Below are 25448 nucleotides of genomic sequence, written 5' to 3' on the forward strand. Positions count from 1 at the left end.
GTTGTCCTTTTGTCACCATTCCTTCTTGAATCCTTTTGTCACCACTCATCTTGGGTGTCCCTTTGTCCTGGTTGTTCCTTTGTCACCATTCCTCCTTGTGTCCCTTTGTCACCGCTCCTCCAGCTGTCCCTTTGTCCCCACCTCTCCTGGTGTCCCTTTGTCCCTGTGTGTCCCTTTGTCACCACTCCTCCTCGTTGTTCCTTTATCACTACTCCTGGTGTCCCTTTGTCACCACGCCTCTTGTCCCTTTGTCCTGGTTGTTCCTTTGTCACCATTCCTCCTTGTGTCTCTTTGTCACCACTCCTCTTGTTGTCCCTTTGTCACCATAAGTCTTGGTTGTCTCTTTCTCACCACTCCTCCTTGCATCCCTTTGTCACCACACCTCCAGCTGTCCCTTTCTCCCGCTGTGTCCCTTTGTCACCACTCCCCTTGGTTGTTCCTTTATCACCACTCCTGCTGTCCCTTTGTCACCTTTCCTGCCATCTCTTTCTCCCGGTCGTCCCTTTGTCACCACACCTCCAGCTGTCCCTTTCTCCCGCTGTGTCCCTCTGTCACCACTCCTTGGTTGTTCCTTTATCACTACTCCTGGTGTCCCTTTGTCCTGGTTGTTCCTTTGTCACCACTCCTCTTGTTGTCCCTTTGGTTGTCTCTTTGTCACCACACCTCCAGCTGTCCCTTTCTCCCACTGTGTCCTTTTGTCACCACTCCTCTCGGTTGTTCCTTTATCACCACTCCTGCTGTCCCTTTGTCACCGCATCTCCTGCTGTCCCTTTGTCACCTTTCCTGCCATCTCTTTCTCCTGGTTGTCCCTTTGTCACCACACCTCCAGCTGTCCCTTTCTCCCGCTGTGTCCCTCTGTCACCACTCCTCTCGGTTGTTCCTTTATCACCACTCCTGCTGTCCCTTTGTCATCGCACCTCCCGGTGTCCCTTTGTCACCGTTCCTGCCGTCCCTTTGTCCCGGTCATCCCCTTTGTCACCACACCTCCCAGCTGTCCCCTCTCACAGCGCAAAGAAGTCGGATCCACCGTGATGCTGCAGGCTGCTGGTCCACACCTCCTCCTCCCTCCCAGCACCGCGCAGCATTCCCTGCAGCTCCTCCTGCAGCGCAGCCACGCAGCCCTCGGGGACGTCACCGTCACCGCTGTCACAGCAATCCGTGGGGTAGGGGTGGACGACGAGGCGAAGGGAGGACAGGGGGTGGGTCCCCTCCAGCAGAACCTTCAGCCCCGTGGAGGACAGGTGGTTGCCGAAGAGGCCGAGGTAGGAGAGGAGGACGCAGAGCCTCAGAGGTGGCAGCAGGACGGGGAGGTGGGCGTCCCCAAGGTGGCACTCGGCCACGTCCAGATGGCAGAGAGAGGAGGAGACGGCTGGGAGGAGATGGAGGAAGGGAGGGAGGAGGGAGGAGGAGAGGTCGTTGCCGCTCAGGTCGAGCTTCTTCAGGGCCGAGGCGTGAGGGCTGTGGGCCAGGAAGGTGAGGTCGCAGGGCTGGAGGTGGCAGAAGGGAAGCTCCAGGCTCTCCAGCGGGCGCTGCAGGGACCTGAGGGGGGTGGGGAGAAGCTGGGGGTCAAGGGATGTGTCTTCTATGGAGCCCCAAGAGCCAAAAGCACAAATCTACCCGAATAAAACCCATAACCCACGGCTCCACGGCCAGCTGGTTGAGTTGGGATCACCAAAACCCGTAACTCCATAACCAGTCAACTGGTTGAGTAGGGACCATCCTCACCTTCATCAAAACCCCGCAGGAGGGCAAACTCATGGCAACTATGAAGCCCCGAGCACCAAAACCAACAAATCTCCCCAAATAAAACACATAACCCATGGTTCCATGGTCTACAGGTTGAGTTGGGACCATCCTCACCTTCCCCAAAACGTGTAACTCCATAACCAACCAACTGGTTGAGCTAGGAGCATCCTCAACCTCACCAAAACACCACAGGAGGGCAACTCTGTGGCACCTATGGAGCCCCAAACACCAAAGTCCCAAATCTCCCCAAATAAAACACATCACCTATGGTTCCGAGGCCAACGGGTTGAGTTGGGATCATCCCCACCTTCACCAAAACCCATAACTCATAACCAGTCAACTGGTTGAGTAGGGACCTTCCTCAACTTCACCAAAACCCCACAGGAGGGCAAACTCATGGCAACTACGAAGCCCCAAGCACCAAAACCCACAAATCTCCCCAAATAAAACACACAACCCATGGTTCCATGGCCTACAGGTTGAGTTGGGACCATCCTCACCTTCCCCAAAACGCGTAACTCCATAACCAACCAACTGGTTGAGCTAGGAGCATCCTCAACCTCACCAAAACACCACAGGAGGGCAAACTCATGGCAACTATGGAGCCCCAAACACCAAAACCCACAAATCTCCCCAAATAAAATACATAACCCATGGTTCCATGGCCTACAGGTTGAGTTGGGATCATCCTCACCTTCACCAAAACCCAACAGAAGGGCAAACTCGTGGCAGCTATGGAGCCCCAAGCACCAAAACCCCAAATCTCCTCAAATAAAACCCACAACCCACATCTCCGTGGGCAACTGGTTGAGTTGGGATCATCCTCTCCTTCATCAAAACCTTGCAGTATGGCAGACTCATGGCATGTATGAAGCCCCAAGCCCCAAAACCCCAAATCTCCCCAAATAAAACACAGAACCAACAGCTCCATGAGCAACTGGTTGAGTTGGGACCATTTCCCCCTTCACCAAAACCCATAACTCCATAACCAACCAACCAGGATCATCCTCACCTTCACCAAAACCACACAGTAAGGCCGACTCACAGCACCTACAGACCCCCAAGCACCAAAACCCCAAATCATCCCCTGAAATAAGGAGAACAAAGCAGTGCTCACCCCAGCAGCAACCGCAGCCTCCCCGCCAGCCGGCACGAGCCCAGGTTGAGCTCCTTCAGCCCACGCAACCAACCCAACGCTTCCGCCAGCTCTCTCAGCCCATCTTCCATCCCAGGCCTCCTCACGTCCACGTTGCTGTAGGGCAACCTCACGCTGGCCAGGTCTGGGAAACGAGCGAGCCGCGGCACCACCTGGCACAGCCCCACCAACCCCAAGTTGTTGAAACGCAGCTCGACGCGTCGCAAGCCGACCGGCTCCAAGGCCTCCAACAGATCCAAGGTGCCTCCCAGGGAGAGCTCCTCGGCATGGAAGTCACGGCAGCGCAGGCGTAGGGCCCCTCCACCACGTAGGGCTGCCTTCAGGATGGCCCCGGAAGTGCTGTTGACGAAGAGGTCGACGCGGATTTCCACCGGAGGAAGCGGGGAACCTTTCTGCTTTTTGGTGCCATGAGGTGCAGTTCGGCGTTGCGAGGCTTCCAGGCAGGCTTTGGCCAGCAGTACTGTCCTTGACCACAGGGTGACGCTGTCCGGACCGTGTTCGGCACCGTCCTGGATGCCAGTCATGTCCAGCACACGCAGGCACGGCCGTGGGCTGAAGGAGGAGAAAGGTGCCAGCATTTCTTCCATCCGTCTGACCCAACCCCCCTTCCTTCTGATTGACCCAAGCCTCCTCCTTCCGTCTGTCCCACCGTATCTGTCCAACCCAACCCTCCTTCCTTCTACCCATCCAACCCAACCTCCTCTTCCATCCATCCAATCCAAACCCATCCAACCCAACCCTCCTTCCTTCTGATTGACTCAAACCTTCTCCTTCCATCCATCCACCTCTGTCCAACCCAACCATCCTTTCATCCATCCAACTCAACCCCCTTCCATCCATCCGATCCAAACCCATCCAACCCAGCCCTCCTTCCTTCCTTCTGATTGACCCAAACCTTCTCCTTCCATCTGCCCCACTCATATGCATCCAACCCAACCATCCTTCCTTCTGTCCATCCAACTCAACCCTCCTTTCATCCATCTGATCCAAACCCATCCAACCCAACCCTCTTCCTTCTGATTGACCCAAACTTTCTTCTTCTGTCTGTCCCACCCGTATCTGTCCAACCCAACCATCCTTCCTTCTGTCCATCCAACTCAACCCCCTTCCATCCATCCAATCCAAATCCATCCAATCCAAACCCATCCGACCCATCCCTTCCTTCTCATTGACCCATGCCTCCTCCTTCCATCCATCCACCTCACATCTGTCCATCACAACCATCCTTCCATCCATCCATCCAACCCAACCTCCTCTTCCATCCATCCATCCAACCCACATCTGTCCATCATAACCATCCTTTCATCCATCCAACTCAACCCCCTTCCATCCATCCGATCCAAACCCATCCAACCCAGCCCTCCTTCCTTCCTTCTGATTGACCCAAACCTTCTCCTTCCATCTGCCCCACTCATATGCATCCAACCCAACCATCCTTCCTTCTGTCCATCCAACTCAACCCTCCTTTCATCCATCTGATCCAAACCCATCCAACCCAACCCTCTTCCTTCTGATTGACCCAAACTTTCTTCTTCTGTCTGTCCCACCCGTATCTGTCCAACCCAACCATCCTTCCTTCTGTCCATCCAACTCAACCCCACTTCCATCCATCCAATCCAAATCCATCCAATCCAAATCCATCCGACCCATCCCTTCCTTCTCATTGACCCAAGCCTCCTCTTTCCCGTCCATCCACCTCATATCTGTCCATCACAACCATCCTTCCTTCCATCCATCCAACCCAACCCCGCTTACATCCATCCAACCCATATCTGTCCATCACAACCATCCTTCTGTCCATCCAACTCAACCCCCCCGTCCCATCCATCCAATCCAAATCCATCCGACCCATCCCTTCCTTCTCACTGACCCAAGCCTCCTCCTTCCATCCATCCGCTTCATATCTGTCCATCACAGCCATCCTTCCTTCCATCCATCCAACCCAACCCCCCTTACATCCATCCAACTCATATCTGTCCATCACAACCATCCTTCCGTCCATCCGACTCAACCCCCTTCCATCCATCTGATCCAAATCCATCCAACCCAACCCTCCTTCTTTCTGACTGACCCAACCCTCCTCCTTCCATCCATCCAACCCGTATCTCTCCATCACAACCCTCCTTCCTTTTGTCTTTCTGACCCAACTCCCCTACCACAAACATAACTGGTGACGACCGCAGCTGACAACAACCACAACCAACCCTACAACAACCTCAACTTATGTGGTGATGACCACAACTGAACCTACAACCACAGACGACCTGATGAAAACAACCACAACCGACCCTACAGCAACCACAACTGATCCGGTGACAACCACGACCAATCCTACACCACAGCTGACCCAAAATGATCACAACCAACCCAATGACAACCACAACCAATCCTACAACCACAGCTCACCCGATGGCAACAACCACAACTGATCCTACAACCACCACAGCTGATCTGGTGACAGTCACGACCAACCCCGCAACCATCCCACAACTGATCTGGTGACAACCAGAACCAATCCTACAACCACGGCTGACCCAATGATGCTCACAACCGATCCTATGACAACCACAACTGATTTGGTGATGACTACAACTGATCCTACAACCACAGCCACCCCAATGACAACAACCATCACCAATCCTACGACACCCACAGCTGATCTGGTAACGACCATGACCTACAACCACAGCCGATCCAATGATGACCACATCCAAACCAATGACAACCACAACCAATCCTACAACCACAGCTGACCCAATGACAACAACCACAACTGATCCTACAACAACCACAACTGATCTGGTGACGACCACAATCAATCCTATGACAGCCACCACCGATTTGGTGATGACCATAACCAATCTTACGACAACCAAACCTGATCTGGTGGCAACCACAACCGTTCCTACAACCACAGCCAACCCAATAACAACAACCACAACCATCCCACAACAACCACACCCGATCTGGTGACGACCACAACCAATCCTACAACCACAGCTGAACCACTGACAACACCACAGCTGATCCTACAACAACCACAACTGATCTGGTGACGGCCACAACCAATCCTACAACCACAGCTGATCCAATGACAACAACCACAACTGATCTGGTGACCACCACAACCAGTCTCACAACCATCCCACAACTGATCTGGTGACAACCACGACCAATCCTGCAACAACCAGAACTGATCTGGTGACAACCACAACCAATCCTACAACCACAGCTGACCCACTGACAACAACCACAACTGATCCTACAACAACCACAACTGATCTGGTGATGACCACGATCAATCCTACAACCACAGCTGAACCACTGACAACAACCACAACTGATCCTACAACAACCACAACTGATTCTACAACCACCACAACTGATCTGGTGATGACCACAATCAATCTTACGACAACCAAACCTGACCTGGTGGCAACCACAACCGTTCCTACAACCACAGCCAACCCAATAACAACAACCACAACCATCCCACAACAACCACACCCCATCTGGTGACGACCACCACCAATCCTATGACAACCACGACCAACCCAACGTCGACCACAACCGATTTGGCGACAACCGCAGCCGATCCAACAACACCCCTCCCCTGACACCTCCAAACCCAGCAGAGCACCCCGAACCGGGCACAACCAGCACCCAACACAAAAACCCACCCCTCAGAAAAAAAAAACCAAACACCCACCCTCCCAATGATCCCAATTCGGTCACCTACCCAGTGCCGGACCGCAGCCCCGCGGTGACGGCAAGGAGAACCGCCTGTACGCAGAGCTGGTCGGGGTGGTGGTGGGGGTCGCAGCGTAGGGAGAGAATTGGGAAGGGCCAGGACCTCACCAGGTCCTGCAGGAGGGGAACACGGCAGTCCAGGAGGGCAGCCTGGAGCAGCGCGGGGTACAGCTCGGCGGGGAGCAGCGGCAGGGAGCGGCGGGCGGCGGGGAGGTGGGCGACCAGGCGGCGGGCGCAGAGCGAGACGAGGGAGGAGGGGGTGGTGGTCATGGTGGTCATGGTGGTCGTGGGAGGGTGGGGGGCAGCTGTGGGGATGGGGAAGGGGATAAAAGTGTGGTCATAGGGACAGACGATGGGAGAGCCGGTGCTCTGAGTGCACAGCGGGTGAGCCACCAATCCTAAGATCCCCACGGACCCCCACATCTGACCACCCCTCAAAACAGGTTCCCTGTGGCACCCCCAATCCTGAGACCCCCACACCAAACCCCCCAACCCTGACCCCCCCCATTACAGGTTCTCCACAGCACCCCCAACCCTGAGACCACCACGCTGACCCCCAGAATGAAATCTCCAACCCTGACACCCCCCCAACCCTGAGACCCCCAAAATTGACCCCCATAAGGGTCCTTCATGGCACCCCCAACCCTGAGACCCCCACGCTGACCCCCAAATCTGATTCCCCCCCCAAAATGGCTTCCTCACGGCACCCCCAACCCTGAGACCCCCACCCTGACCCCCACCCTGACTCCCCCATTATGGGTTCTCCATGGCAGCCCCCAATCCTAAGATCTCCACAGACCCCCACATCTGACCACCCCCCCCAAAATGGCTTCCCCATGGCACCCCCAATCCTGAGACCCCCACACCGAACCCCCAACCCTGCCCCCCCCCCCATTGTGGGTTCTCCATGGTACCCCCAACCCTGACCCCCTCCCCCCCCCATTATGGGTTCTCCATGGCACCCCCAACCCTGAGACCCCATGCTGACCCCCAGAATGAGATCCCCAACCCTGACACCCCCCCAACCCTGAGACCCCCACATTGACCCCCCCCATAAGGGTTCTCCATGGCAGCCCCAACCCTGAGACCCCCACCCTGACCCCCCCACCCTGACCACAACCCTGACTCCCCCATTATGGGTTCTCCATGGCAGCCCCCAATCCTAAGATCCCCACAGACCCCACATCTGACCACCCCCCCCATTATAGGTTCCCCATGGCATCCCCAACTCTGAGACCCCCACACTGACCCCCAACCCTGACCCCCCCCCATTGTGGGTTCTCCATGGTACCCCCAACCCTGAGATCCCACGCTGACCCCCAGAATGAGACCCCCCCCTGCTGACCCCAACCCTAACCCCCCCCCCCCCATTATGGGTTCTCCATGGCAGCCCCCAACCCTGAGACCCCCACAGACCCCCAAATTTGACCACCCCCCAAAACAGGTTCCCCATGGCCCCATAATTCCCACAGGACCCCTCATAACACCCCACAGAGTCCTATAACCCCCACAGAACCCCCAAAGAGCCCCATAACACCCACAGGACCCCCCCCCCAGACCCCACAGAGCCCCATAACCACAGAAACCCCCCTAGAGTCCCAGAACCCCCTTAGGATCCCTCATAGAGCCCCACAGAGCCCCATAGTTCCCATAGGACCCCTCATAGAGCCCCACACAACCCCATAATCCCCACAGGACCCCATAGAGTCCCTTACTCCCCATAGAATCCCATAGAGCCCCAGAAGCCCCATAGGACCCCTCATAGAACCCCATAGAGCCTCATAATCCCCACAGGACCCCTATAGATACCCATGGACCCCCACAGAACCCCCATAGAGCCCCATAACCCTAACAAAATCCCCCACAGAAACTCATAAGCCCCACAGAATCCCCTCATAGACCCCCATAACCCTCACAGAACCCCCCATAGAGCCCCAAAGACCCCCATAAGCCCCACAGAACCCCTCACAGAGCCCCATAGACCCCCATAGACACCCATAACCCCCCCAAAGAACCCCCATAGAGTCCCAGAACCCCCCCAGAACCCCTCACAGAGCCCCACACAGCCCCATAAACCCCACAGGACCCCCATAGAGCCCCATAACCCTAACAAAACCCCCCACAGAACCCCATAAGCCCCACAGGATCCCTTCATAGATCCCCATAACCCCCACAGAACCCCCCATAGAGCCCCACACAACTCCATAAACCCCCCATAGAGCCCCATAGACCCCCACAGAACCCCCATAGAGCCCCATAACCCTAACAAAATCCCCCACAGAACCCCATAACCCCCACAGTACCCCCAATAAACCCCCATAGAGCCCCAAAGAACCCCCCATAGAGCCCCACAGACCCCCATAACTCCCACAGTACCCCCAATAAACCCCCATAGAGCCCCAAAGAACCCCCCATAGAGCCCCACAGACCCCCATGACTCCCACAGTACCCCCAATAAACCCCCATAGACCCCCCAGAATCCCTCATAGAGCCCCACACTGCCCCATAATCCCCACAGGATCCCCACAGGACCCCCATAGACCCCCACAGGACCCCCCATAGAGCCCCATAACCCCCACAGAACCCCCCATAGAGCTCCATAAACCCCCATAGAGCCCTATAGACCCCCCAGAACCCCTCATAGAGCCCCACACAGCCCCATAACCCCCACAGGACCCCCCATAGGCCCCAACAAGACCCCCATAGAGCCCCAGAACCCTAACAAAACCCCCCACAGAACCCCATAATCCCCACAGGATCCCCTCATAGACCCCCATAACCCTCACAGAACCCCCCATAGAGCCCCACACAGACCCATAAACCCCACATAGACCCACATAGACCCCCACAGGACCCCCATAGACCCCCACAGGACCCCCAGAACCCATCATAGAGCCCCACACAGCCCCATAATCCCCACAGGATCCCCACAGGACCCCCATAGACCCCCATAGGACCCCCCATAGAGCCCCATAACCCCCACAGAACCCCCCATAGAGCTCCATAAACCCCCATAGAGCCCTATAGACCCCCCAGAACCCCTCATAGAGCCCCACACAGCCCCATAACCCCCACAGGACCCCCATAGGCCCCAACAAGACCCCCATAGAGCCCCATAACCCTAACAAAACCCCCCACAGAACCCCATAATCCCCACAGGATCCCCTCATAGACCCCCATAACCCTCACAGAACCCCCCATAGAGCCCCACACAGCCCCATAAACCCCACAGGACCCACATAGACCCCCCACAGGACCCCAGAACCCCTCATAGAGCCTCTCATAGAGCCCCACACAGCCCCATAATCCCCACAGGATCCCCATAGACCCCCATAGACCCCCCCAGGACCCCCATAGAGCCCCATAACCCCCACAGAACCCCCCATAGAGCTCCATAAACCCCCATAGAGCCCCCATAACCCCTCACAGATCCCCACACACCCCATAAACCCCACAGGACCCCCATAAACCCCACAGGACCCCACAGAACCCCTCCCCCCCCCAGCTCTTCTTACCGCTCCTCAGCGCCACCTCCCCGCTCGCCCCTCACTTCCGCCTCTGCGCACTGACTCCCGCCTCTCCTCCAATCACAGCAGCCGAGAGGCGGGATTGCTCTTTTACTACGCTTCTCATTGGTTTCTCCGACCGCCCGTCTCCTTTCCGACGTTTCTATTGGTGGAGCGAAAAGAGAGCGGGAAGTTCGCGGCGGGATGTAGCGCTGAGGGAAAGGAACGGGAACGGAGGGAGCGGAGCGGTTCTGAGGGTCCGAACCGAACCGGAACGGAACCGAATCGAACCCATGGAGCGGCTGTGCGAACTGCGGGCGATGCTGAAGGGCTGGGAGGCGGTTTTCGAACGGGAGAACGGCCGGAAACCGGGAAAAGTGAGGGGGGAACCTGGGGGGTGGGGGGGTCTGAGGGGCCTCACCGGGCCTCTGTGGGGATTTCTGCCCCAAAATGGCTTTTTTTGGTGATTTTGGGGTATTTCTGCCCCCAAAAGGGCCTTTTTTGTTGGTTTGGGGCTATTTCTGCCCCCCAAAAGGGCCTTTTTTGTGTGCTTTTGGGATCTTTTTGCCACCAAATGGCCTTTTTTGGGTCTTTTGGGGTGATTCTGCCCCAAAATGGGCCTTTATTGGTGCTTTTGGGGCTATTTCTGCCCAAAAATGGCCTTTTTTGGTGCTTTTTGGGGTATTTCTGCCCCAAAAATGGCCTCTTCCAGGGCAGGGATACCCCAAAAGTGCCTCTTTTGGGTTGATCTCTGCCCCAAAATGGCTTTTTTTGGTACTTTTGGGGGTCTTTTTGTCCCAAATGGGCCTTTATTGGTGCTTTTGGGGGTATTTCTGTCCCAAAATGGCCTTTTTTGGTGCTTTTTGGGGGTATTTGTGTCCCAAAAAGGGCTATTCAGGGGCATGGATACCCCAAAAGTGCCTCTTTTTGGTTGATTTCTGCCCCCAAAGTGGCCTTTTTTGGTTCTTTTTGTGGTCTTTTTGTCCCAAAATGGCCTTTTTTGGTGATTTTTGGGGTCCTTTTGCCCTAAAATGGCCTTTTTTGGTGCTTTTTGGGGGTATTTCTGTCCCAAAAAGGCCTATTCAGGGGCAGGGATACCCCAAAAGTGCCTCTTTTTGGGTTATTTCTGCACCAAAATTGCCTTTTTTGGTGCTTTTTGGGGGTATTTCTACCCCAAATGGGCCTTTATTGGTGCTTTTGGGTGTATTTCTGCCCCCAGAATGGGATTTTTTGGTGATTTGGGGGTGTTTCTATCTCAAATGGGCCTTTTTTTGGTGATTTTGGGCTATTTCTGTCCCAAAATTGCCATTTTGGGGGGCTTTGGGAGTATTTCTGCACTAAAACTGCCTTTTTTTGTGTGCTTTTTGGTGTATTTCTGCCTCAAAAAGGCCTTTTTTGGTGCTTTTGGGTGGGTTTCTCTCCCTAAATTCCCTGCTTTACCTCCTAAAAGTGCCTCGTTTGGTGCTTTTGAAGGCATTTCTACCCCAAAAATCTCCTTTTGGGTTCTTTTGGTGGGTATTTCTGCCCCATAAGTGCCTCTTCTGGAACATTCCTACCCCTAATTGACCTTTTTTGTTGTTTCTCTGTGGCTGTTGTGCCATTTTTTGGACAGTTCAACCCCAAAATCGCTTCTTTTTCTGCCTTTCAACCCAAATTAACCCTGTGCTCTGTTTCCCTCGCAGGCCGACGTGGCGGCAGCTTCAGAGGACACCAAACGTGAGTGTGGGGCTGTGGGACCTCCTTATCCCTAATTTCTCGAATTAATTACCTCCTAATTGCCCTAATTAATTACCACGGCTCTGCTTTGTTCCCTTTGGCAGGGCTGTACCGGGAGTACCGGGAGCTGAAGCAGCAGACAGAGCCCACAGAGCAGAGCCCAATGGCAGAGCAGGTACCAATGCTGCGGGCTGACAAGGGGAGGGCCCCTCCATCGTGGCTATCGGTGGCCAGCTCTTGGTGGCCCCTCCATCGTGGCTATCGGTGGCCAGCTCTTGGTGGCCCCTCCATCGTGGCTATCGGTGGCCAGCTCTTGGTGGCCCACGTGGTGGCTTACGGCCAACTCTTGGCGGCCCTCTCTCGTGGTGACCTGTGGCCCAACTCATGGTGGCCCCTCCATCATGGCTACTTGTGGCCAATTCATGGTGGCTTCTTCATCATGGCTATCTCTGGCCAGCTCTTCGTGGTCCATGGCCCTTGTGGTGGCCTATGGCCAACTCTTGGTGGCCCTCTCTCGTGGTGACCTGTGGCCCAACTCATGGTAGCCCCTCCATCATGGCTATTCGTGGCCAGCTCTTGGTGGCCCCGTTGCCCTCGTGGTGGCCTATGGCCAACTCTTGGTGGTCCTCCCTCATGGTGACCTATGGCCCAACTCTTGCTGGCCCCTCCATCATGGCTACTTGTGGCCAATTCATGGTGGCCCCTCCATCATGGCTATGTGACCAGCTCTTGGTGGTCCTCCCTCATGGTGACCTGTGGCCCAACTCATGGTGGCCCCTCCATCATGGCTATTCGTGGCCAGCTCTTGGTGGCCCCATGGCCCTCATGGTGGCCTATGGCCAACTCTTGGTAGCCCTCTCTCGTGGTGACCTGTGGCCCAACTCATGGTGGCCCCTCCATCATGGCTACTTTTGGCCAATTCATGGTGGCCCCTCCATCATGGCTATGTGACCAGCTCTTGGTGGCCCATGGCCCTCGTGGTGGCCTATGGCCAACTCTTGGTGGTCCTCCCTCATGGTAACCTGTGGCCCAACTCATGGTGGCCCCTCCATCATGGCTACTTGTGGCCAACTCATTGCAGCCCTCTCTCATGGCTACCTTTGGCCAGCTTTTGGTGGCACCTCCATTGTGGCTATCCGTGGCCAGCTCGTGGTGACCTATGGCCAACTCTTGGTGGCCCTCCCTCATGGTGACCTATGGCCCAACTCTTGCTGGCCCCTCCATCATGGCTACTTGTGGCCAATTCATGGTGGCCCCTCCATCATGGCTATTCGTGGCCAGCTCTTGGTGGCCCCATGGCCCTCATGGTGGCCTGTGGCCAACTCTTGGTGGTCCTCTCTCGTGGTGACCTGTGGCCCAACTCATGGTGGCCCCTCCATCATGGCTATCCATGGACAGCTCTTGGTGGCCCTCCTTCATAGTGACCTGTGGCCCCACCATCTTGGCTACTTGTGGCCAACTCATTGCAGCCCTCTCTCATGGCTACCTGTGGCCAGCTTTTGGTGGCACCTCCATCGTGGCTATCCGTAGCCAGCTTGTGGTGGCCTATGGCCAACTCTTGGTGGCCCTCCCTCATGGTGACCTATGGCCCAACTCATGGTGGCCCCTCCATCATGGCTATCCGTAGCCAGCTCTTGATGGCCCCGTGGCCCTCGTGGTGACATTTGGCCAACTCTTGGTGGCCCTCTCTCATGGCTACCTGTGGCCAGCTCATGGTGGCCCCTCCATCGTGGCTATCCATGGCCAGCTCTTGGTGGCCCCATGGTGCTCGTGGTGGCCTATGGCCAACTCTTGGTGGTCCTCCCTCATGGTGACCTGTGGCCCAGCTCATGGTGGCCCCTCCATCATGGCTATCCGTAGCCAGCTCTTGATGGCCCCGTGGCCCTCGTGGTGACATTTGGCCAACTCTTGGTGGCCCTCTCTCATGGTGACCTGTGGCCCAACTCATGGTGGCCCCCCCCATCATGGCTATCCGTGGCCAGCTCTTCGTGGCCTTCCTTCATGGTGACCTATGGCCCAACTCTTGGTGGCCCCTCCATCATGGCTACCTGTGGCCAGCTCTTGGTGGCCCCTCCATCGTGGCTATCGGTGGCCAGCTCTTGGTGGCCCTCGTGGTGGCTTACGGCCAACTCTTGGTGGTCCTCTCTCGTGGTGACCTGTGGCCCAACTCATGGTGGCCCCTCCATCATGGCTACTTGTGGCCAATTCATGGTGGCCCCTCCATCGTGGCTATTCGTGGCCAGCTCTTGGTGGCCCATGGCCCTCGTGGTGGCCTATGGCCAACTCTTGGTGGCCCTCCCTCATGATGACCTGTGGCCCAACTCATGGTCTATCATGGCTACTTGTGGCCAACTCATGGTGGCCTCTCCATCATGGCTATGTGACCAGCTCTTGGTGGCCCATGGCCCTCGTGGTGGCCTATGGCCAACTCTTGGTGGTCTTCCCTCATGGTGACCTGTGGCCCAACTCATGGTGGCCCCTCCATCATGGCTACTTGTGGCCAACTCATTGCAGCCCTCTCTCATGGCTACCTTTGGCCGGCTTTTGGTGGCCCTTTCATCGTGGCTATCTGTGGCCAGCTCTTGGTGGCCCCGTGGCCCTCCTGGTGACATTTGGCCAACTCTTGATGGCCCTCCTTCATGGTGACCTGTGGCCAATTCATGGTGGCCCCTCCATCATGGCTATGTGGCCAGCTCTTGGTGGCCCATGGCCAGCTCATGGTGGCCCTCCCTCATGGTGACCTGTGGCCCCTCCCTCATGGCAGTCTGTGGCCAACTCATGGTGGCCCATGACCCAACTCGGTGGCCACTTCTTGGCAGCCCACCTCCACGGTGGTCACCACTTGGCAGCCCACACCCAAATTGTGGCCACTAACTCATGGTTGCCCATCTTGGTTGGTTGCCCACCCCCAAACTCATGGTGGCCACTTCCTGATTGCCCACCCCCAACTTGGCAGCCCACACGCAAATCATGGCCACCAACTCATGGTTGCCCACCCCCAACTCATGGTCACAAACCCTTGTTGTCCAACTCATGGTGGCCACCTCATGGTTGCCCACCCCCAACTCATGGTCACAAACTCTTGTTGTCCAACTCATGGTGGCCACCTCATGGTTGCCCACCCCCAGCTCATGGTGGCCACCACTTGGCAGCCCGCACCCTAATCGTGGCCACCAGCTCCTGGCCACCACTTGATTGCCCACCCCCAATTAATGGTTGCCCCCTCTTGGTTGCCCACCCCCAACTCCATGATGGCCACTTCTTGGTTGCCCATTCCCAACGTTGCAGCCCACACCCAAATCATGGCCACCAACTCATGGCTGCCCCCTATTCTTAGTCGCCCACCCCCAACTCTATGATGGCCACTTCTTGGTTGCCCATTCCCAACATTGCAGCCAACACCCAAATCATAGCCACCAACTCTTGGTTGCCCACCCCCTATTCTTGGTTGCCCACACCGAACTCCATGATGGCCACTTCTTGGTTGCCCATTCCCAACGTTGCAGCCCACACCCAAATCGTGGCCACCAACTCATGGCTGCCCCCTACTCTTAGTTGCCCACCCCCTACTCCATGATGGCCACTTCTTGGTTGCCCATTCCCAACGTTGCAGCCCACACCCAAATCATGGCCACCAACTCTTGGTCGCCCGCCCCCTATTCTTAGTCGCCCACCCCCTATTCTTAGTCGCCCACCCCCAACTCTATGATGGCCACTTCTTGGTTGCCCATTCCCAACATTGCAGCCAACACCCAAATCATGGCCACCAACTCTTGGTTGCCCACCCCCTATTCTTGGTTGCCCACACCCAACTCCATGATGGCCACTTCTTGGTTGCCCATTCCCAACGTTGCAGCCCAGACCAAAATCATGCCCACCAACTCATGGTTGCCCGCCCCCTATTCTTGGTTGCCCACCCCCAACTCCTGCTACCCTCCCCGCTTCCCGCCCCCCTGCAGGACTGGGGCTGCTGGGGGTCTCACCTGAACCGGCAGCCGAAGCTCCGCGGGATGCGGCACCAACCACCGCCAGCAGCGTCGGCGCAGCTCTACGGGATGAGGCTGAAGGCCAACCTGGGCGCGGCCCTACAGGTGTGGGGCTGTGGGGTGGGTGCGGCCCTCTAGATGTGGGGCTGTGGGGTGAATGTAGCCCTGTGGATTTGTGGCTGTGGGGTGAGTGCAGCCCTATAGATTTGTGGCTCTTGGGTGGACGAGGCCCTACAGGTGTGGGGCTGTGGGGTGGGCGGGGCCCTATAGGTGTGGGGCTGTGGGGTGGGCGCGGCCCTATAGGTGTGGGGCTCTTGGGTGGACGAGGCCCTACAGGTGTGTGGCTGTGGGGTGGGTGCGGCCCTCTAGATGTGGGGCTGTGGGGTGGGTGCAGCCCTATAGATGTGGGGCTGTGGGGTGAATGTAGCCCTGTGGATTTGTGGCTCTTGGGTGGGCGCGGCCCTACAGGTGTGGGGCTGTGGGGTGGGCGCGGCCCTACAGGTGTGGGGCTGTGGGGTGGGCACGGCCCTACAGGTGTGGGGCTGTGGGGTGGGCGCGGCCCTATAGATGTGGGGCTGTGGGGTGGGCGCGGCCCTATAGATATGGGGCTGTGGGATGGGTGTGGCCCTATAGATTTGTGTTGTGGGGTGAATGCAGCCCTATAGAAATGGGGTTGTGGGGTGAGTGCAGCCCTGCAGGTGTGGGTCTGTGGGGTGAATGCAGCCCTACAGGTGTGGGGCTGTGGGGTGGGTGCGGCCCTATAGATGTGGGGTTTTGGGGTGAATGCAGCCCTATAGTTGTTGGGTTGTGGGGTGGGCGCAGCCCTACAGGTTTGTGGCTGTGGGGTGGGCGCAGCCCTACAGGTTTGTGGCTGTGGGGTGGGCGCAGCCCTACAGGTTTGTGGCTGTGGGGTGGGGGTAGGGGGTGAGATTCACCCCGCAGGAAACCGCACAGAGCTCGGGAGCTGTGGGTGAAAACGGGCGATTTTGGGGCTGTGCAGAAGCCGGCGTTTCGGGATCACCCCAAACTCTCTCTCCCCATCCTCAGGCGACGCCATCGGCGGTGAAGAGGAGCCTGGCCTGCAGCAGGAAACCCGCGGCACAGCGCGGTGCCGGCACCGCGTCCCCGAGCGACGACGGCGACGACGAATCGACCCAAGTCCTCCCCGCCGCCGTGCGCCGCCTGGCGCCCCTCGTCCTGACTGTAGGGTCGAAGCCTCGACCCCAAACGGATCGATTGCAGAGATTGAGGGAGATGGTGGCGCAGAGATTGGGGGCGCTGGATCCCGGGTGGCTGCGGCGGTGCCAGGGGACGACGGGGGGTGGGGTGGAGGGGGAGGAGGGGGGGGAGGGATGGTGGGAGGGGGCGGGGGGGGCGGTGGGACAGGGGGAGGGGACGCTGGGACCTGGAATTGGGACGTCGAGACAAGAGAAGGGGATGAGATGTGGAGAGAGGACAGCAGGACACGAAGAGGGGACGTTGGGACCTGAAACTGGGACACTGGGACATGAAGAATGGGCAAGACATGGAGTGAGGACAGCGGGACATGAAGAGGGGACACCAGGATCCAGAGTGAGGACAGCAGGACAGGAAGAGGGGACAAGACCTGGAGAGAGGACAGCAGGACACGAAGAGGGGACACCAGGACCTGGAACTGGGACAGCAGGACAGGAAGAAGGGACGTTGGGACCTGAAACTGGGACACTGGGACATGAAGAATGGGCAAGACATGGAGTGAGGACAGCGGGACATGAAGAGGGGACACTGAGACCTGAAACTGGGACAGCAGGACAGGAAGAGGGGACAAGACCTGGAGTGAGGACAGCAGGACACAAAGAGGGGACACCAGGACCTGAAACTGGGACATTGAGACAAGAAAAGGGGACAAGACGTGGAGAGAGGACAGCGGGACCCAAAGAGGAGACACCAGGACCTGGAATGGGGACACCAGGACAGGAAGAAGGGACAAGACCCGGAGTGAGGACAGCAGGACACAAAGAGGGGACACTAGGATCCAGAATGGGGACACTGGGACACGTAGAGGGGACACTGGGATGTGAAGAGGGGACAAAACCTGCAGTAAGGACACAAAGACTTGAAGGAGGGGCACTGGGACCCAAATTGGGGACACTGGGACCTGTAATGGGGACACTGGGACTTGAAGAGGGGACGTCAGGGCAGGAAGAGGGGACGAGAGCTGGGGTGAGGGCACAAAGACTTAAATGGGGGACACTGGAATCTAAACTGGGGATACCAGAGCGTGAGGAGGGGACACTGGGACCCAAAATGGGGACGCTGGAATGTGAAGAAGGGATGCTAAGTTGTGGAGAGGGGACACTGGGACCCAAAATGGGGACACTGGGACCCAAAATGGGGACACTGGGACCCAGAAGGGGGACGGTGAGACGTGAAGAGTTGACACTGGGATGTGAAGAGGGGATGTTGGAACCTGCAGTGGGGACACTGGGACGCAAAAGGAGACGGAAGAGAGGGACATCGGGGCACGAAGAGGGGACACCAGGACCCGAAATGGGGACAGCGGGATGCGAAAAAGGGTCACCAGGACGTGAAGAGGGGACAGCAGGATGTGAAGAAGGGACAGCAGGACCTGAAATGGAGACAGCAGGACCCAAAGTGGCGTCTCGGGGTCGGAAAAGGGGAACGCCGCGATGCAAAAGGGCGATGCCAGGACACAAAGAGGGGGCGGTGGGATCGGAAGAAGAGATGCCAAGAGATGACAAAGGGACACCGGGACCCAAAGGTGACACGGGACGGCGGCGTGGCCGCGTGCCGAAGGGTGGCACCGCTCAGGACGGAGCTGTTAACGTGGCAAAGCCCAGAGCTGCCCGCAGGAAGAGGCTGTGCCCAGAGGACGGCCAAGAGGAACCCGCAGCTGCCCCAAAGCAGAGGAGAACGGTGCCGTCCCCATCCGAAAACCTTCTGGGTGACTTTGAGGAGGAGAAAAAGCCCGGGGCGGTCAGCAAAACGCTGCCTGCCAGGTGGGTGCCCCCAAAAATGGGTCGGTTTGCTGGTTTTGTCCCCCACATGAGAGTGGCTGGAATGGCTGGAGCTGCGCCTGTTAATGAGGGCAAAGGAGCGCGGGGCTGAGCAGTGCCTCGTTCCTGAGAAGGAGCCATGGCTGTTCCTGCCGAGCTCTGCACACAGCGAGCCGCTCTTCCTTTGGCCATTCCCCACTTTTGGAATTTTCCTTCCTTTTGGAAGCTCTCCGTGGGTTTTTCCACTCCATTTCCTCACGCGTTTCCAGCCTTTCCGCGTTCCCCAGAGCGCTGCTGGCTTCGGTCACCCTTCAGGAACAAAAGACGTGGGGGATTATCCCCATCTGCTGCTCCAAAGTAATTCTCCCATCTGTAGTGTTCACACAGTGGGGACAAGAGCAAATTTTGGGGCATCAGGGGGTTGCTTCTCCCCATTAAAAGTGCCCCACCTGTTCTTTTTAGCGTTTCCCCCCCTTGCTGCCCCATTGCAGGGGTTCCCGCTGCCACGGAGTCCTCAGGACAGCCTGGGATTTGCGATGTTCCCCACCCCATCCTGATGGCATCTTGCTTTCCCACAGAGCTCCTCGGCGGCCCCAGGGCAACTTCGTGAGGCTCAACCTGAAGAGCAGATCCCACGTGCGGGGCGCTGCGCTGCGGGGAAGGCAGCTCCGCAAGCAGGTACGGCAGCGGGGCGGCCAGCTGCACCTGAGGGAGGAGGGAGGAAACGGGCTGAAATGGCGTGAAATTGGTCACAGGTGTGGAAGGAGAAGTGGCAGAAGAAGGCAGCGTGGTTCGGAGGCGGCAGGGCCGCGGATCGGAGCTCGGATGTTTGCTTCAAGTGCGGCGCAGCTGGGCACTGGGCAGCGGCGTGCAGGGGGCGAGGTGAGTGGGGTGGGGATCTCGGCAGCACCCGTCTCCTTGTGCTCCTGCTGGGTCCATCTGGGCACCACCATTTCCTTGTGCTCCTTCTGGGTCCATCTGGGCCCCACCACCATCTCCTTGTGGCCCTTCTGTGTCCATCTGGGCACCACCATTTCCTTGTGCTCCTTCTGGGTCCATCTGGGCCCCACCATCTCCTTGTGGCCTTTCTGTGTCCATCTGGGCCCCACCATCTCCTTCTGGGTTCATCTAGGCCCCATCACCATCTCCTTGTGTTTCTTCTGGGTCCATATGGGCCCCACCACCATCTCCTTCTGCTCCTGCTGGGTCCATCTGGGCACCACCGCCATCTCTTTGTGGCCCTTTTGTGTCCATATGGGCACCACCACCATCTCCTTGTGCTCCTGCTGGGTCCATATGGGCCCCACCATCTCCTTCTGGGTTCATCTGGGCCCCACCATCTCCTGCTCCTGCTGGGTTCATCTGGGCACCACCACCATCTCCTTGTGGCCCTTTCGTGTCCATCTGGGCCCCACCATCTCCTTCTGGGTTCATCTAGGCACCACCACCATCTCCTGCTCCTTCTGGATCCGTATGGGCACCACCATCTCCTTCTGCTCCTGCTGGGTCCGTGTGTACATCACCACCATCATCTCCAGCTCCTTCTGTGTCCATATGGGCCCCACCATCTCCTTCTGTGTCCATCTGGGCATCACCACCATCTCTCTGTGGCCCTTCTGTGTTCATATGGGCACCACCATCTCTTTCTGCTCCTGCTGGGTCCATCTGGGCATCACCACCATCTCCTGGTGCTCCTTCTGGGTCCATCTGGGCCCCACCATCTCCTGGTGCTCCTTCTGGGTCCATCTGGGCCCCACCATCTCCTGGTGCTCCTTCTGGGTCCATCTGGGCCCCACCATCTCCTGGTGCTCCTTCTGGGTCCATCTGGGCCCCACCATCTCCTTCTGCTCCTTCTGGGTCCATCTGGGCCCCACCACCATCTCTTGATTCTGCTGGGTTCATCTGGGCACCACCACCATCTCCTTGTGGCCCTTCTGTGTCCATATGGGCCCCACCATCTCCTGTGTCCATCTGGGCACCACCACCATCTCCTTGTGTTTCTTCTGTGTCCATCTGGGCCCCACCATTTCCTTGTGCTTCTGCTGGGTTCATCTGGGCACCACCACCATCTCTTTGTGGCCCTTTTGTGTCCATATGGGCACCACCACCATCTCCTTGTGCTCCTGCTGGGTCCATATGGGCCCCACCATCTCCTTGTGGCCCTTTCGTGTCCATATGGACCCCACCATCTCCTTCTGGGTTCATCTGGGCACCACCACCATCTCCTGCTCCTTCTGGGTCCGTATGGACACCACCACCTCCTTCTGCTCCTTCTGAGTCCATGTGGACACCACCACCATCATCTCCAGCTCCTGGGTCCACGTGGGCACCACCACCTCCCTGTGGCCCTTCTGGGTCCGTGGGAACACCACCATCATCTCCTGCACGTTCTGGATCCACATGGGCTCCACCGTCTCCTTCTGTTCCTTCTGGGTCCATATGGACCTCACCATCTCCTTTTGGGTTCATCTGGGCATCACCATCTCCTCGTGGCCCTTATGTGTCCACATGGGCACTACCATCTGCTCCTTCTGGGTCCATGTGGGCTCCACCACCATCTCCTTGTGGTCCTTCTGGGTCCGTATGGGCCCCACCATCTCCTTGTGGCTTTTCTGGTCCGTATGGACATCGCCATCTTCTCCTGTTCTTTCTGGATCCACGTGGGCACCACCATCTCCTTGTGACCATTCTGGGTCCATTTGGGCACCCCCATCTCCTGCTCCTTCTGGGTCCATTTGGACACACCCATTCTCCTCATCTCCTCCTGCTCCTTCTGGGTCCATATGGTCACCCCCATCTCCTGCTCCTTCTGTATCCACCACCACCTCCTTCTCTTTGAGGACCATCTCCTGCTCCTCCTCCCTCCAGGCACCGCTGCCCACGCACCTCCTCCAGCAGAACCCATCCATCCCAACGATGAAGAAGAAGAAGAGGAGGAGGATCCCCTGCCCACCCTGGAAGAGGTGGCCCGCCGGACCAACACCATTTATCAGGAGCTCCCCGGTGAGACCCCTCAGCCCCGGGAGCCCTCCCTGCTCCCCCACATCCCTCACGCAGTGCTGATGGCCGCCTCCATCCCTCAGCACCCAGCAGCGACCAGGACGGAGCCGAGTTCAAGGGGCCAACTCCATACCTGGACGTGCAGCGCCCGCCCTACGAACCCCCCACACCTCCCGCACCCGTGGAGCCCCTCTACAGCTTGGGGCCTGATGGGAAGCCACGAGGTGAGGCTGCAGCCACGTTTCCACCTCCAATCCCACATCTCCCCACTCCTAACCCCTCCGTATTCTTCACAGAGACCCCCAGGGAGGTGCTGGACGCGCTCTCTGAGTTGGGCTACAGCTCCTTCCGCCCCGGCCAGGAGGTGGCCATCATGAGGATCCTCTCAGGTGCGTTTTCTTCCCACTCTGTCCCTTTTGCCACATCCCCTCCGTTCCTCCAACCCTCATCCCTTCCCTCAGGGCTCTCCACGTTGGTCGTGCTCCCCACGGGGATGGGGAAGTCTCTGTGCTATCAGCTGCCTGCCTTCCTGTACCACAAACGCTCGCGGAGCATCGCGCTGGTGGTCTCCCCGTTGGTGTCGCTGATGGATGACCAGGTACCTCCACATTTCCATCCCACTGCTCCATCACAACGGGAGGCAGCTCCATTTTTTGAAGTGGGAGGAGTTCAACCCCAAACCCACCGCCACCCTAAATAGAAGCGTAGAATCACTGGGGTTGGAGAAGACCTTCAAGATCCCCAATTAACCCCACAATGTACCTTTGTAGAACCATACAATCGTTAGGGTTGGAGAAGACCTCCAAGATCCCCACCCCAACACCAACATGGCCCTAAATACAATCCTTATGTTTGGAGAAGACCTCCAAGATCCCCAACCCAACACCAACATGGACCTAAATACAATCCTTAAAGTTGGGGAAGACCTCCAAGATTCCCAACCCCATCATGTTCCTAAATAGAACCATAGAATCCTTATGGTTGGAGAAGATCTTTGAGATCCCCAACCCACCATGACCCTAAATAGAATCCTTAAGGTTGGGGAAGACCTCCAAGATCCCCACCCCAACACCAACATGGCCCTAAATACAATCCTTATGTTTGGAGAAGACCTCCAAGATCCCCAACCCAACACCAACATGGACCTAAATACAATCCTTAAAGTTGGGGAAGACCTCCAAGATTCCCAACCCCATCATGTTCCTAAATAGAACCATAGAATCCTTATGGTTGGAGAAGATCTTTGAGATTCCCAACCCACCATGGCCCTAAATACAATCCTTAAGGTTGGAGAAGACCTCCAAGATCCCCACCCCAACACCAACGTGGCCCTAAATAGAATCCTTATGGTTGGAGAAGACCTCCAAGATCCCCAACCCAACACCAACATGGCCCTAAATAGAATCCTTAAAGTTGGGGAAGACCTCCAAGATTCCCAACCCCATAGAATCCTTATGGTTGGAGAAGATCTCTGAGATCCCCAACCCACCATGACCCTAAATAGAATCCTTATGGTTGGAGAAGACCTCCAAGATACCCAATCCCCCCCCACTGTGACCCTATGTAGAACCATACGGTCATTAGGGTTGGAGAAGACCTCCAAGATTCCCAAACCAACCCCACCGTCACCCTGAATAGAATTATTAGGGTTGGAGAAAACCACCAAGATCCCAAATCCAACAATTCAATGACCCTAAATAGAATCCATAGGGTTGGAGAAGGTCTCCAAGATCTCCACCCCACCATGACGTAAATAGAATCATTATGATAGGAGAAGACCTCCAAGGTCCACAACTCAACCCCACCACAACCATAAGTAGAATCAGTAGGACAGGAGAAGACCTTCAAGGTGCCAACCCCACCATGACCCTAAATACAATCCTTAGGGTTGGAGAAGACCTCCAAGATCACCATCCCCATCATGTTCCTAAATAGAACCACAGAACTCTTATGGTTGGAGAAGGTCTCCGAGATCCCCAACCCACCGTGACCCTAAATAGAATCCTTAGAGTAGGAGAAGACCTCCAAGATCCCCAACGCCACCATGACCCTAAATAGAAACATAGAGTCCTTATGATTGGAGAAGACCTCCCAGATCCCCAACCCATCCCCACCCTGTTCTTAAATAGAACCCTAAATAGTATTATTAGAGTTGGGAAAGATCTCCAAGATCCCCAACTCGACCCCACCATGACCCTAAATAGAAACACAGAGTCCTTATGGTTGGAGAAGACCTCCAAGATACCCAAACCACACCCACGATGTCCCTATATAGAACCGTACAATCATTAGGGTTGGAGAAGACCTCCAAGGTTCCCAATCCCACCTCACCATGACCCTAAATAGAATCATTAGGGTTGGAGGAGGCCCTCAAGGTCCCCAACACATCCTCACTGTGTCCCTAAATAAGACCATAAAATCCTTATGGTTGGAGAAGATCTCTGAGATTCCCAACCCACCGTGACCCTAAATAGGATCCTTAGAGTAGGAGAAGACCTCCAAGATCCCCAACCCAACCCCACCATGACCCTAAATAGAACCATACAATCATTAGGGTTGGAGAAGACCTCCAGGATCCCCTCCCCATCCCTTCCATGACCCTAAATGGAATCAGTAGGGTTGGAGAAGACCACTAAGATCCGCAATCCAGCACCATCACAACCCTAAATAGAATCCTTAGGGTTGGAGTAGACCTCTGAGATCCCCACCTCAACCCTTTCACGACCCTAAATGGAATCAGTAGGGTTGGAGAAGACCTCCAAGATCCCTGACTCAACCCCACCGTGACCTTAAATGGATTCATTGGGGTTGGAGAAGACCACCAAGATCCCCAATCCAACCACATCACCCCCCTAAACAGAATCCTTCTGCTTGGAGAAGTCCTCCCAGATCCCCACCGCCCCCCACCCCACCCCTGGTCCCACATCTCCCCGTTTCCCAAACCCCTCCCAGGAACAGTCCCCCCCTTTTCCCTCAGCCCACCCCTCTGCACGTAGAAAACTCCCCCCCACCCCATTGTTCCCCTTGCAGGTCTCTGGCCTCCCCCCGTGCCTCCGCGCCGTCTGCGTTCACTCCCACCTGAGCCGTGCGCAGCGGGACGCGGCCCTGCGGCGCGTGCAGGAAGGCTCAGCTCAGGTGCTGCTGCTTTCCCCCGAAGCTCTGGTGGGCGCGGGCTCCTCGGGCTCCTGCTGCCTGCCCCCAGCCCACCAGCTGCCACCCGTGGCCTTTGCCTGCATCGACGAGGCGCACTGCGTCTCCGAGTGGTCCCACAACTTCCGTCCCTGCTACCTGCGGCTCTGCAAGGTGTGTGAGGTCCCGCCGTGGGGGGAGCAGCGTGGGGATGGTCCTCGTCTCCTCCTCCTCTCGCTGTCTTCATCGGCTTCCTCCTCACCATCTTCCTCCTCCTCTTCTCGCCCTCCTCCTCCTCCTCTTCTCGCCCTCCTCCTCCTCCTCTTCTCGCCCTCCTTCTCCTCCTCTTCTCGCCCTCCTCCTCCTCCTCCTCTCGCCCTCCTCCTCCTCTTCTCGCCCTCCTCCTCCTCTTCTCGCCCTCCTCCTCCTCTTCTCGCCCTCCTCCTCCTCTTCTTCTTACTGC

The 25448-nt window shown here is 57.0% G+C and overlaps 2 protein-coding genes across 4 annotated transcripts in view; one reads left to right on the forward strand and one right to left on the reverse strand.

Moving 5' to 3' along the window:
• Positions 1–223: 223 nt before the first annotated feature.
• On the reverse strand, positions 224–10212 carry LRRC14 (leucine rich repeat containing 14). Of its 3 annotated transcripts, XM_090138175.1 has the most exons (4): positions 10168–10212; positions 6642–6957; positions 2864–3454; positions 224–1539 (listed from the first exon to the last, which is right to left on the reverse strand). In XM_090138175.1, exons 2-4 carry the CDS (start codon positions 6929–6931, stop codon positions 1002–1004), a joined length of 1419 nt encoding a protein of 472 aa, XP_089994301.1. In that variant the 5' UTR covers positions 6932–6957; positions 10168–10212; the 3' UTR covers positions 224–1001. The 3 variants fall into 3 exon arrangements, with proteins under 3 accessions (XP_089994301.1, XP_031464936.2, XP_089994302.1); XM_031609076.2 differs by lacking the exon at positions 10168–10212 and having other exon boundaries at positions 6642–7114; XM_090138176.1 differs by lacking the exons at positions 6642–6957; positions 10168–10212 and adding an exon at positions 5580–6593 and having other exon boundaries at positions 2864–5233.
• A 76-nt stretch (positions 10213–10288) lies between these two features.
• Positions 10289–25448, forward strand: part of RECQL4 (RecQ like helicase 4) — a 45907-nt gene continuing 30747 nt past the window's right edge. Inside the window, exons 1-13 of the mRNA XM_090138305.1 lie at positions 10289–10535; positions 11841–11874; positions 11979–12049; positions 15834–15965; positions 16908–17192; positions 17223–18859; positions 19435–19534; positions 19612–19738; positions 21725–21859; positions 21940–22080; positions 22153–22245; positions 22318–22454; positions 24887–25159. Coding sequence (XP_089994431.1) covers positions 10452–10535; positions 11841–11874; positions 11979–12049; positions 15834–15965; positions 16908–17192; positions 17223–18859; positions 19435–19534; positions 19612–19738; positions 21725–21859; positions 21940–22080; positions 22153–22245; positions 22318–22454; positions 24887–25159 — 3249 coding nt within the window. The 5' untranslated portion in view covers positions 10289–10451. The remainder of the gene's footprint in view (positions 10536–11840; positions 11875–11978; positions 12050–15833; positions 15966–16907; positions 17193–17222; positions 18860–19434; positions 19535–19611; positions 19739–21724; positions 21860–21939; positions 22081–22152; positions 22246–22317; positions 22455–24886; positions 25160–25448) is intronic.

Source organism: Phasianus colchicus, chromosome 3, assembly GCF_987193195.1.
Source record: "Phasianus colchicus chromosome 3, bPhaCol1.hap1.1, whole genome shotgun sequence".
Classification (NCBI taxonomy): domain Eukaryota; kingdom Metazoa; phylum Chordata; class Aves; order Galliformes; family Phasianidae; genus Phasianus; species Phasianus colchicus.